The sequence below is a fragment of the Peromyscus eremicus genome, chromosome 6 (assembly GCF_949786415.1).
Source record: "Peromyscus eremicus chromosome 6, PerEre_H2_v1, whole genome shotgun sequence".
NCBI lineage: Eukaryota > Metazoa > Chordata > Mammalia > Rodentia > Cricetidae > Peromyscus > Peromyscus eremicus.
Genome location: NC_081421.1, coordinates 122,833,423 through 122,847,730, shown reverse-complemented (window position 1 = coordinate 122,847,730; position 14,308 = coordinate 122,833,423). Strand labels below are relative to the sequence as shown.

The 14,308-nt window shown below is 42.0% G+C and overlaps 1 protein-coding gene across 1 annotated transcript in view; it reads left to right on the top strand.

Moving 5' to 3' along the window:
• The window catches only part of Gipc2 (GIPC PDZ domain containing family member 2), a 77,195-nt gene that overhangs the window by 22,267 nt on the left and 40,620 nt on the right, over positions 1-14,308 (top strand). Inside the window, exon 2 of the mRNA XM_059265051.1 lies at positions 9,554-9,739. Coding sequence (XP_059121034.1) covers positions 9,554-9,739 — 186 coding nt within the window. The remainder of the gene's footprint in view (positions 1-9,553; positions 9,740-14,308) is intronic.

The following is a 14,308-nucleotide window of genomic DNA, read 5'->3' as shown; positions in this document are numbered from 1 at the left end:
TCAAAGCCAATGCCCTCTCTTTCCTTTTTAAATGATTTTTAATTAAAAGAAAAATAAACAGGATCTCTCTGTGTAGTTCTGGCTGTTCTGTAATCGCTAGGCAGACCAGGCTGGCCTTGAACTCACAAATATCTACCTGCCTTTGACTCCAAAGTACTGGGATTAAAGGATGTGTACCACCAAGCCTGGCTTCATAAATGATTCTTAACTTTATGCTCAAATTTGTCTAATACTAAACATGTGATACCATCATTACCACTCTGAAATAATACTTTAAACATTATCTATTTATACATACAATTTAAGGCATGATATATTAATTAATCATAATATTAGAGAGAAACAAATAATGTTTTTACTATACAGATAATTGGAAAAACCAGAAGAAAAATACATTTTCATAGCAGGCCAGAGCAATGGCTTAGAAGTTAAGAAGGCTCAGCATCTATGTGGTAGCTCACAAATGCCTGTAACTCCAGTTGCAGGGGACCCAAGGCTGCCTTCTGACCTCTTTTAGTACCAGACACACACACAGTGCACAGGCATACATGCAGGCAAAACACCATTACACGTGAAATAAACATAGCAACACCAGGAGCTGACTGAAACACCTGTTAAAAAGTAAATAATATGGGTAGGATTCTGTTAGTGACTTCATTTTCTCAAATGAACGATTCTTGGTAAATATTTGCATAAAACAAATGGGTCTTTGATTTGCATGGTCACTGCAGTCCAGGGGAATTCAGAACAAAAAGTACTTACTTCACTCGTAACACAGAATTAGAGTCTAGGCTTAAATGAATGTGTTTCTCACCTCCTCAGCAGGAGTATCTAACAGGACACTTGAAACTTATTTGGAATGTTACCCATTTCTTCACCAAGCCAGGCAGTTCATGTGGCATCTCTGAGCCCTTCCAAATCTCCTGCAAATGCCAGCATCACATGATCGTGGTGACAACCAAGAGCTCTCACAGGTTTCCCCCATTTCCTTGGTGGTTGTTACCTGCCACCCCTGCCCCGGCTACTGCAGGTGACGCTTTCCTCTGGGAGGACAGGAGGAGACCTCTGCTGGCTTTTAAAATCAGTTGTATGGAATGCTTTGGTTTTTCTCTAAATGCTAGAAATAGGAAGCCAGGGGCTGGCACATGCCAGGCAAGCCCTAAACTATAGTTCCAGCCCTTACAGGAATATAATTTGCAGAGAAGAGCATGTGGTTGCAATGTCTCAAAGTGTCACAGGTTACTGCTGCTTTGGGCAGGTTTGCAAGGTTCTTGACAGGTGGGGCATCAGCACGGCCCAACAGAAAGCACAGGCTTTGAGGTCAGGTGGGGAGGTGCGTTTTGGGAGGGTATTTCTCTGTGTATTATTGCTAAGCATACAGAGCCATGAGGGGATGTTTCTTAGCTTATTGTTCTGCTAAACATGCATTCATGTTCAGCAGCTGAAGCTAATTTTTGGCTTTCTCTACACTAAATCTCCTAGGATCTTGGTAATTATGTTCATATCACAGGCCCAGGAGCCCAGACTGGGGGTCTAGGGTTGGCTATCTGTGGCAGAATGTTCAAATACAGCCTCTCCCCAGCACCTGAGTCATAGGATTTTCCTTTATTTTTAATTGGAAGTTATTATTATTATTGTTGGTGGTGTGTGTGTGTGTGTGTGTTTGTGTGTCTGTCTGTCTGTCTGTCTGACTGTTTCTCTTCAGACATGTGAATGTCATGGTATTTGCATGCCAGAGGATAATGTTCAGAAAATGGTTCTGTGCTTCCACTTTGTTGAGGAGGGGTTTCTCTTATTGTTCCTGCTGCGCGTGGTATCCCAAGCTCTTTGGGACAGAGATTCTCCTGTCTCTGTCTCTCATTTTGCTATTGGATGCCGGGATTTTAGATACCATCATCAAATCTGTCTTTTTCATAAGGGTTCTGGGGACCAGACTCAGGCCATCAGCTTCATACTGCAAGAGCTTTTCCCTCAGAGCCATCTTACCAGAATTTTCTTTTTATATACATCTTAGTCTCAATGTGCTAACACACAGGGCCACGTCTGTTGGTCTTCTTAAGAGGAAACGAAACAGAACAGGAGACCATACAATTATATCCCACAGCCAAATAATCCAGAGAGCAAAAGAGGCTGTATTCACAATAATTTTGACACAAAGGATAACCTCGGACTGGAAGTTAACCTAGTGATAACAAAATTGCCTGAGGGCAAAGGCACACAGGAGTTGAAGAAGTTGGTTGTACCTTTGCAGTGGAGGGGCAGCGGGATGGCTTCCCCATCCCCCTTCTCAAAGCAGAGGAGGGTTACACATCACAAGCATCTGAGGAGGGCTGGAGGAAGGGCGTCTGTGTGGGCATAAAAATAGAAGCAGGTAGCACAGTCACAGAGCCAGTACCTAGCCTGGAGCCAGGGGCCTGGTACTCTTTGTCCTGGCTCTGGTGTGGCGACACATTCTTGGGAGTTGAGCATGGAGCCCTGCAGGAGCCTGCCAGCCTTTCGGGAAGACTTCTGACCCTGCTAGGTCCTCTCTCCTTCTCCAAATGCTCTGCCTGTCCCAGTACTAGGGATCTCACAGGCTGGCAAACAGGGTGGGAAGAAGCTGTGTGGTGGGAATGGGGTGGCAGCGGGGGAGGGAGTGGGGGCAGGGAGTAGGGGGGCAAGCATGAACAACTCCCAGCAGGGAGCTCTTTACTTAGGCCTGAGACCTACTCATCCACAGACTTCCATCCACCCTTTCACCTTTTCCCAATCTTTGGTTCTGTGGATCCCTATCCCTGGAGCAAGAAGAGGGTCAAAATGGAGCAACCCTCGCCTAGCTGAACCTCACACATAGTCCACAATAAGGGAAACCACACTTGTGTGTTCAGCCACTGCCCCACTCTATCCATTGATTCATTTCTTACATTTTCCAATCTCCTAATAAAGATTAAAGTTCTTGAGGTGGTGTTCACCTTCTTTTCCCAAATTCTTCATTTACCTCATCTAGGGAGCCCAAAAGCACCTTTTCCTAACATCTTTCGAACGTCTTGGTCCAGAATAAATGTCCATGTCCTGTTCCTTCTGTCCTTCTTTCTGACAGGTTCTCTAGTGTGCCCCTCTGCCAGTGCAGCTTCTTGTCAGAATTCTGTTCTAGACAGTGCTAATAGACCATCTTCCCGTATCACTCCACTTGGATGTCTGTGTGTCTCATTATGCCATAATTCTGGTCTTATTTTAGTGTGTGCATGTGTGTGTGTGTGTGTGTGTGTGTGTGTGTGTGTACACATGCATACAAGAACCCACACCGTCCAGAAGAAAGCATTGCATCCCTGGAGCTGGAATTAGAGGTGGTTTTAAGCTCTCTGACATGGACACTGGGAGCTGAACTCCAGTCCTCTGTAAGCGCAGCAAGTCTAACTGCTAAGCCTTCTCTCCAGCCCCCATTTAGGTGGTTTTTAAATGTCACCTGCTCTTTAGACAGTTTATTCTAAGTATTATAGGTCAGACTCCCCGAAGAACTCAACACAGTTCTTCATGAGCATTTTGCAAAACACAGTGGGATATTTAACTTAAAGGTTCCCTTAATGTCGAATGGGCGTCTTTACAACTGTGTGCAGATTTGCTGATGCGTCTGGAAAGTCCAGTTCACAGACCTTGTCACACACTTACTATGTTCATAAGCCACCCCACTGGGTCAGGATATAACAACTGAGCCAGTCTCCTTGCCTGGCTGTGTTTTTCATTATCTTTCGTATTGAGGAAGAGGAAACTTTATGGAAGGTAATTGGTTAGGGAAGCTGGAGACTTGGAAGCATCACTTGACTTATGATGTCTTAAAACTGGCCAGTACCTTCTCAATTGTCTCCTTATTGCAGGGATATTGTGGGAGTGGGCGGTGTCTTACTGGTTGGGTTAGTGTCTGGGTTGTGTCCACACAGACAAGATTAAAACCCATGTCCTTTTAACCTTTTCTCGTGTCTCAGGACATGCCTTGCGATTTTGATTTTCTTAGTTACGTAGTTCCCTTGATTGGACCTCATAGCAGAAAAATATGTTCCTTGGTTATTCTGGGAAGTCATTTGGTGGTTTAAAAATATGGATTTGACTTTCATTTTTTGGATAGAATTCTTTTGTCATACTATTTTAGTCATTAGAAACACCGGGGAAAGTACTCGTGTTGTGCTGGTGAAGGATCACAAAGAGTGATTCACTTTTTATTTAAGGCTTGCCACTGCTGACCCAGGGAGGCTAATTTAGAAGGGGATCATTTATAGAAACTTCTACCCTGTTCGAGGCAGGGCTTTCTACAATATCCTCATGAAGGTCTAAATAAAGCCTACAGTATCATGTTTCCAAATGTCTGTCTTGTTGCCAATTTTATATCTTTTCTAAGCTGTGAGACTGTTTCTAGTGACTACAGGTATTAAGGCCTTTTATATAGAGTGGTGCATTGTTTAAAGCGGTACCAGAGATTTAGTATGGATGTTTTATTGAGAAAATACTAGGCATGAGATTTTGGTATGGCTATGTTTGTAATACGAAGAAATAAATGTAAATAGTTTAAAGTTACCAGAAGCAACATTAAAAACAAAACCTCAATTATTATAATTCAAATTGAGCAGTCATGCTTTATTGGTATTTTGGTATTTGTTAAAATGTCCAGTGTGTGTGACTTTTAGAGCCATTGAGAAGTAATTCCTTCCAGAAGTTGTCTTATTCCTTTAAGGAAGTGAATAATTTATTACACAAACTAGTTCCACACAGCATAGAATGCACACTCTCTGATTTATAGACGTTTTCCTTTGAAGACTGAAAATATGTATATAAAACACTAGAGTCTGAATTCTTGTTACGACTTTGACCTTAGACAAACAAACACTCCTTTGGATCTGAGCTGATGTCCTTATCTGCTGAGAGCACAGGAGTCTTACCTTCACACCCTACTCAGAAGGGTTAGTTGTGCTAACGCATTGGGAAGTGACAGGGACAAGATGGCCCTATACAGATGTTAGATCTCAGAGAAGCATTGGAGGATAAAGGGATTGGAGTCAGTTCATCATGGCTGGAGTCCCAGACAAGACTTCCTTTTTTCTCTCTAAGCCATTATTTTCTAAGCTGGGAAAATAAATGGAAAAGCAAGGCTGGAGATACAGTTCAGTGGTAGTGTGTTCTTAAAGATTACTTTGGGAGGCAGCATGTGTGGGACACGGCACCTGGGTAGAAGTTGGACATCTTTCAGCAGTTGGTTTTCTTCTTTCATCTTGCTTGGAGGCAGGACCTCTCTTGTTTCTGCCCAAGTGCTGAACTGGCTGGTTCCGCTGGCCTCATCTCTATGAGGGAGTACTGACATTTCAGAGGCAAGCGGCTGCATGTGGCTTTTTACGTGGGTCCTGGAGACTGAACTCACGATGTCAGGCTTGCTTGGCAAGCACCTCTACCCCCTGAGCCACCTAACCACCCCTGAGGCATGTTCTCATCATGCTTGGGACCCTGAACTAAAACCAGCCAACAAACAAACACACCTCTCTGTTGCATGCCCCTTATCTAAAAGGCTTAGAATTAGATGTATTTTAGATTCCAGTTTCATTTTGGATTTTGGAATATTTGCATATTTAACACAAAATTCACTTACAATTTGTTTAAATCTCATACACATAGACTGAACATAATGGTGTATAATACTTTTAAAAGTAATTTTGGGCAGAAAACAAAATTTTGTGGTATAGAATATTCCACATAATGTTGAGGTACAAAAAGTTTTGGATTGTGGAACGTTCTGAATTTGGACTTTCAGATTAGTGTTGCTTAATCTGAAAGACACCATCACCAGGAGCTATTGTAACATCAAATGTAGAAGTGGCTGGTACCCATAAATCATCAGTGTCTCCTGTACTTAATGCTGAATTTCTTTTCTCCTTTCAGACTTTCATTTCCTCAGCATGTTGTTCTCAGTGGAAGTAGATGCTTGTACCCACTGTGCTTTAGTGGAAATGGGAGCCCATGTTAGGACAATATATACCTTGCTCCAGTATCAGCATAGAAAATAATTTTGAGTTATGAACGTTTTTTGATATTATATGTTTACCCTTTGAGAGTATGTTTGTTTGAATAAGAATGACCCCCATAGGCTCAGATATTTGAATGCTTGGTCACAATGGAGTAGAACTGTTTGAAAGGATTAGAAGGATTAGGAGGCGTGGCCTTGTTGGAGGAAGTCTGTTACTGGGAGTGGGCTTTGAGGTTTCAAAAGCCCATGACAAGCCCAGTCTCTCTCTCTGCTTTTGGATCAAGATGTAGCTCTAAGCTACTTTTCCAACAGCACACCTGCCGTTGTCATGGTCCCAGCCTTGATGATAATGGGCTCTCTGGAACTGTAAGCAAGCCCCAATTAAATGCTTTCTTTCATAAGAGTTGCCTTGGTCATATTGTCTCTTCATAGCAGTAGAACAATGACTAAGGCCTGGGGCATTATATAGCAGAAAACACTGAAATTTTTGGAAGGTTGTTGTTGTTTTAGGGTCATTAGACTGTCTTGGCTGGCCTAGAATTCAATATGTAGACCAGCCTTTGAAACTCAGACAATACAAATGCCCAGAGCTGGAGGATGGTTGAGTGATTAAGAGCATTTGCTGCTCTTTCAGAGAACCAGAGTTCAGATCCCAGTACCCACATCAGGTGGCTCACAACCACCTGTAGCTCTAACTCCAGAGGGACCAAACACCTCTAGTTTCTTTGGACACCTGCACTTAGATTTATACACCCCCACACAGAGACATCCACATATGCATAATTAAAAATGAAATAAATCTGAAAAAAGAGAATAGTTCAGGTTAAACCTAGTCATTAACAAAAGGAGTAAACACTGATGTTTTCTTACATGTAGTAGTGGAGTGAAAATCCCTGAGTAAGAGTAGGGAGGGTTACTAGGTTTTGCATTTTCCTTTTTTATTTTCTACAGTGACAATGACTGGCATTTCTACAATTCTTACTTGAGATAAGGGTAGGAAGAAGGTAAGGTTAGTGGGAAAACTGAGATACAGAAAACCATTCCATGAAATTTTTTAGCATTGCTACTGTAGGTAGCCACAGGAGACAACCATTTCACTTGCTTACCCTTAAAACAACACCCACAAGAGTCTCTGGCTCTTTGGCCTGCTCTTGGGACTCTTCCTCCTGTTGGGTTACCTTGTCCAGCCTCGATGTGAGGACTTTTGACTTATCTTATTGTATCTTGTTTTATCGTGTTTGGTTGTCTCTTGGAAGCCTTCTCTTTTCTGAAGGAAAAAGGAAGGGGAAGGGGGAGGTGGGGGAGGGGAGGGGTGGAGGAAGGGGATGCTGTGGTCAGGATGTGTTGTATGAGAGAAGACTCTATTTTCAAAAACACACACCCATAAATAATGCACTTCTACGTATACAAACCATAGCTTTTTTTTTTTTTTTCCCCACATCTTGTTGAAACATGTAGAATCTTTGGCCAGGGTAGTTCCTGTTTAAGGAAAATATCAAACAAAAGAGAGCTAGAAATGAACTTCCTGGAGTTTTAAAAATAATTTGGATGTGTTTTTGGAGATGTGTTCATCTGACTATGGACTAGAATACCTTCTGAAGCACTAGTGACAGATATTTATTCTGTGCTACCCACAAAGTATCTAGAGAATGTGTAATGGTATCACCGAAAGAAATGTAGCATTAATTTATAATGCAGGTTCTATGCTCAGGCTTTCTCTGTCCTAGCCAGGTGAGTTTCAATGATCAGTAGTAATGAGTACATGGTAGAAGTTTAAAATACTGGGAAAGTAGCAATTAAATTTAAAAATACACAGTAAGAATACTGTTCTAGTCAGGGTTGTCTAGAGGAACAGGAATAGAGTAATGTATATTTCAACATGTGTGTGTGTGTACTTCGTAGGCTCTACTTCTGGTGGTATGAGAACAAGAGCAAGCAGACAAAGAGCAAAAGCTTCCTTCCTCTTTGTGCTTTATGTAGGCTGCTATGAGAAGGTGTGGCCCAGATTCAGACCTCAAGTGGTATGGATTTAAGGTGGATTTTCCTACCTCAAATGATCCAGTTAACTAGAAATCCTTCACAGGTGTGCCTGGCAACTTGGGCTTTAGTTGGCAACCAGGAATAGCCACCACCTACATTTTCTGGGGGAAATGAAATTTATCCTGGTTCTCTTCTTTAAAAATGAGCAAAGCCCAATTCTTCTGCTCTGATCATGCCTTTTAAGAAGCTCTCACATACAGTTGTAGATGTTATTCAGAACATGCTGTCTTAGTGGTGCAGGACCCTTAGAATGTGCTGGTTTGGGAAGTTCTTTTTATGCATAATACCTTACTCAATTTTGTAAGAACGCTGGATGTTTCCCAAACTTTAGCAATGCCGTCCAAGCCTCAGGGTCTCACTGTGTAGCCCAGGTTGGTCTGGAACTCACAGAGGTCCCCTGCCTCTGCCTCCCGAATATTGGGATTAAAAAATGTGCCTTCATGCCTGGTTCCTCCATTTCTTTTTTAAAATTTTAATTTTAAAATTTAAATAGTTGTATTTGTTAGTTATTGACATATAATTTATTCCTAAAACATTTCATCCACTATTTAAATTGTACCCTCTCTCCTGTGCTGGACATTGAGCCCATTAGAAACAAATAGTGACCTTGGTGTTTTACAAAGGAGCACAGAAGCAAAGTGAAAGTAACTCAACATGGGCTTGGTGGCCCATGCCTTCAATTCCAGCACTTGGGAGGCAGAGGCAGTCGGAACTCTGGGAACTCTGAGTTCCAGGCCAGCGTGGTCTACAGAGTGAGTTCCAGGACAGCTAGTTTTACAAGGTAGGCCCTATGTGGGCTGACCATCTTTGACAGAAAAACATTTTTTTTCCCACAAACCCACAGCCTGATTCATGCAGGCAAGAGATACAACACCTTGACTTAAATTGCTATTTTGTATGATAGCACTATGATGCAAAAGAATAAAATTTCTCTCATTTAAAAAGATCTGTTGGGTGGGATAGGGGTAGGTGGGTGGGGGAGCGGGAGAAGGGGAGGGAGGCAGAACAGGAGTCGGTATGTAAAAGGAAAGAAAAAACTTTTAAATAAAAAAAATCTATTTACTGGTTTTTATATTCATTTTCGTCGCGGTGTGTGCGTCACTATCATGCATATGCATCATGAAGACCTCTGGGATTAGAACCTTATGTTTTGAAGGTGTGAGCAATGGGTCACCTAATTGAATTCAGATCCTTGGCTTTGACACTTTGTGACCTTAAAGCAAATTACTTTATCTTGCTAAGTCTCCATTTCCTGTTTGTGACAGGAAGATAACAATGTCCTTTGTACAGTCATTGTGAGGGTTAAAGGAGAGAGTGGACATAAATGACTTAGCTTAGGGACTGGTCTTCAGAAATAACCAATATACATTGTCTAATGTTAACATGAGAATGTTGCCTCAAATTCTACCCACCCACCAACTTACTAATACATGTTATGACAGGGACTTTTGCATCATAAATGGAAGACTATTATTAAGTAAGTTCATTAATGACCAGACTGATCTAAAAGTTTCCTTTCTCTTGCAGATCTTATTTTGTACTTTAAACACACCCAGAATTGACATGGCAAAGCTCCTCGGTGGGCAGTTGGGTCTTGAAGATTTCATATTTGCCCATGTGAAAGGGATAAAAAAGGAAGTGAACGTCTATAAATCAGAGGATTCCCTAGGACTCACCATCACAGATAATGGCGTTGGCTATGCTTTTATCAAGGTAAGTTAAAAAAAAAAAAAAAAAGACAGAAATCACAGGGTGGCCCAATTAAGAAAACTGCCAGGTCAAAGAGAATTAGAAATCATCTTCAGGGAGAGCTAAGTAGCTCAGCTGGATTCACAAATAGGTATTTCACTGTCATTTAAAAAACGTTCGAAGATAGCATTTTTTTATATATATATATTCTTTTTGAAATTCTTCCCTTTGCTTTAAACAGTGTCTACAATTTAGAACTTCTTGAGTGGGAAGGCCTGGCCCTGGTGCCTTCCCTTTACTCCGGGAAGTCACCCTGCTTGTGTATCTCTGAGGACATCCTGGATGATTTCCTGTGATTTAATGTTACTTCTAACTGCACCGATTTCTTTAAAAAATGTTCTTTAGAATTATCTGAACAGTGTAATTCTTTTGTATGAATACGAAAAGAATAATACAGAGTTGTAAAGATAAGTGATTTAAAATAGTATGAAAAGGAGAATAGCTAAGAAGTAAAAAATTCTGCTGTAATGAGTACAGCTGCTCCCCCCCATGTGTGTGTGTATGTGTGTGTGCATATGTGTGTGTGTGTGTGTGTGCATATGTGTGTGTGTGTGTGTGTGTGTATATATGTGTGTGTGTGTGTGTGTGTGTATGGGTTGGCTCAGGAACCCCTGTGCATACTAAAATCTGTGCCTGCTCAAGTGTGTAATACAAATAGCATAGCATTTGTTTGTATAGCACAGGTTTGTAAAGAACCTATGTACACCCTCCTGTACAGCTTAAACCATCTCTAGACCAGTTACAACATCTATATAAATAGTTATGTGTCACATTGCTGAGACCAAGGGAATCTCTCTATATGTCCAGTTCAGACACAATTCTTGAATGTTCTCTTAAGACAGTGTCTTGCCATGTAGCCCAGGCTGTCCCTAAACTGGGCTCAGGTGATCCTACCTCCTCGAGGGGGGTGGGGTGGGGTGGGGTGGGGTGGTGGGGTGGCTGCCTTTATAGCAGCCACTGACATGCTTATCAAACGCTTGCCACTTCACATGGTTTTGTTTAACCTTCACAGCCATCCTGTTTCCATGTATTTTCATTTAATTTTATGTGTACAGAGGTGCTTGTGTTGGTGTGGGTGTGTGCACATGCGTGTAGAGGCACGTATACGTGTTCATGTGTGTGGTGGCCAGAGGCTGATGTTCCTCAGTCACTTACCTCAGTTCTTGAGACCAGGCCTTTCGGGGAGCTCACTGGTTAGGTTAGGTTGGCTGTCAAGCGCTCTAGGGATCTGGCTGTCTCTGCCTCCCCATTGCTGGAATTACAGATGCAGGCCTGGCTCTTTATGTGGGAGCTAGAGATCCAAGCTCTGGTCCTCAGGGTCTCATGGCCAGCACTTTTTCCAACTGATCTAGCTCCCATTTTCACAACAATCTTATTTTATTGGCACTATGCATTTTTTTAATTTGCTTTTTTGTTGTAGTCTAGTAACATTTAAAAAAAATCTACAGCTTAATGACAGTTCACTGACTCACACTGGTATAATGGGGTAAGATCCATAGGAATTGCATTCCTGCCACCCTGAAGGCTCCGTGTTTGCCCTTCCAGTTGATACCTACCCTGAAAAGTGGCATCTGCGGCCGTTTGCTTCTTGGAGTTCCTAGAATCATCATTATTTACTTTGCTGTCCCTGCATTTGTCAGTGTGTCTTTACAATCTGTGGCGGGCAGTGTTTCCAACCCCCACTTTACAGACAGGATCAGGAAGGTTAAAGAGCTTGGCCAGAATTATACAACCAGGCAGGTTCAGGATTTGAACCCAAGAAGTCTGACTCTAGGGCCAGCGTTTCTATGCACTGAGCTAAGACTTAGCGATAGGCTTTGTGCAATGCAGCACAGTTTATGTGTTTCTTTGCTGATGCACCGTCATTGTTAAAGAAACATTTACGGGGTTGTTATGTTAGCTGTAGATGCTACTCTAACTGCCCGCTTGATAAGATGGTTATTTTTAGCTCTGCAGAAGATAGGAATGCACTGGAGGTTGAGTGGGTGACCAAATGGAAAACCATTGAGTTGGGAAAGTCATGTGGGATCATCCAGGGGAAGTTCAGGACACAGGCTCTGGCAGCAGAGCCTGCCTACTGTCTGCAGATGAGTGTGGAAGCTTTCGCTGTTAGCATCTGACATTCAAAGCTGCTGTTTCTATTTTTTTAAAATGTCTTGTCAAACATGTGCCTGCCTCAGAGTACTAGTCACTAGTCCTTTGGGGACAGAGGTCACAGTAAGAAAGGAGGAAGCCAACATACTGTGTACTTTAAAATACAGATGATAAAAATTTTATAAATTGGATAATTTCAAAATTGAAAATATTACAATTTTATAATTATAAAAATAGCTTTGATATGTCACCTACATAAATGTCCATTTTTACTATTTGCTAATTTGCTATGTAGTTTTTGTATACATTTATATCTGTATCTCTATATTCATCCTTTTTGACTCCCAACTACAGAGTGTGATTACTAAGATCAAAAGTATTCTTTATGCTACATCTAGCCATAGTACAATCATGAAATTGAGAAGAATTGAACATTGATTTGACAGGGCTGGGGGTGTAGTTCAATGGGTAGAGTATGTCTTACATACTCAAGGCCTTGGGTTCTGTCCCCAGCACAGCATAAAACTGGGCATAGAGGTGCATGCCTATAATCCCAAAGCAGGTAAAGGCAGAGTGATCAGAAGTTCAAGGTCACCTTTGGCTCTGTAGAGAGCTTGAAACCAGCCTTGTTTTGAGCTCTTGTCTCACCACAAAACAAAAACAAACAAACAAGAAAAACTTACCTCTAGTCTGCTTTGGTTTTGGTTACCTTCCCCACACCTCCTCCCTCCTGTAGTCCCAGTGAATCATCCTGCTTTCTGTTAGTTCTTCTGTGTCCCTGGAATAATTCCTTAGCTTTTTGTAGGGTTCTCTTTAATCTCTTTTTTTCCTTGATTAAGAAACTTTTTTTTTTATATGTGTGGGTATTTCGCTTGCATGTACCTCCGTGTACCACATACATGTTTGCCTGATGCCTGCAGAGGCCAGAGCGGGTGTCAGATTGCCTGGAACTGGAGTTTTCAGTGGTTATGGATGGTTGTAAGTGCCATGTAGGTGCTGGGAATTGAACCTGAGTTCTCAGTGCTCCTAACCTCTGAGCCATCTCTTCAGTCCCTATTCTGTTACGTTCTGATGTGTCCTTATGTTGAGAGACTGGTTATACTCCTTGGATCAGGAAATTATCCAAATGCTGACAATTCCTTAGGGGACCACTTTGGAAGGGATGTGAGGTTTGTTGTCTCATTATTTGTGATACTGTATTTTCTTTTATAAATAACAGATCAGAGTGTGGAGACATGTTGAGAGTCAGGAGGATTGCTTGCTTGCCACCAGCCTAGATCCAGATTAAATATGTCTTCTTTGCCGTTTGCAGCATTAATCTCCAAAACCAGATGAGAGAAAAAGTTCTTTAGATGCTTAAGCAAATATTGAATAATATAAATGACTCAAGAAACATGAGCAAATAATGTTTCTCTTTCATGCCTCTTGATCCTTAGGACCAGATAATATGCTGACAAATATTATTAATCTCTGTTAAGTTATTGTTTGATGGTTAAAACACATTATATTTCAGAAGTTTATATCCGTTGACACCTCATTTATAATAGGTTTTCGGTATTGCAATAATAGGTTTCTCTGCCCACACAGTAAGCCAGATCTAGCTGAATTGAAAAAGTAAAAGAATAGGTTTATTTGGGCAAAGCAACTCCCGGTGAGTTCTCCAGTCCCAGAGTTCGAGGCAGGAGAAGTCACATGCTGAACTACAGGGAGCTTATATAGCCTGTAGGTGAGGGGTGATGATGTGTCTCCCATAAGCTGGGCTTGTGCCCAAATTTGGTCAAAAGCTGGAATGCTTAGGCAGGGACTTGGGCGGCTGGCAACTCCAGGGGAGGAGCTGCCACAGCCGCCAAGAATGCAGAACTGGGCTTTTTGGTACCTCTTCTTTGTTGAAGATTCTCTGAGAGAGCTGCATTTGGAGAGAGAGAGATGGTGCTTTTTGGATCAAGCAGGAGTGAGCTGGAGGTTCTAGCTGAATAATTTAAATTAAAAAAAATTGTTCACATGTATATGTGGAGGCCAGAGGTCAATATTGGGTGTCCCTCAGGAGCTAGCTACCTTCCTTTCTAAGATAGGATCACTTCCTGGGATCCTATCATCAATCGACTAGACTAGCTAGCCAGGAAGCCCCAGGTATCCTCTTGCCTCACCCTCTCCAGGACTGGGTTAGACACACGTGTGTCCCATGCTTGCACAACTAACATTTCACTGATTGAGCTCTCTTGCCCAGCTTGAATTATCTGGGAAGAAGAACCTCAGCTGAGAAACTGAGAAAATCCGTCTCCATCAGATTGTCTTTAGGCAGATCTTTGGGGCATGTTCTTCATTCATGATTGATGAAGGAGGGCCTGGCTCACTGTGTGCACTGCCACCCTGAGCAGGTGGCCCCGGACTGTATGAAAAAGCAGGCTGAGCAAGCCGTGAAGAACAATCCATAAGCAG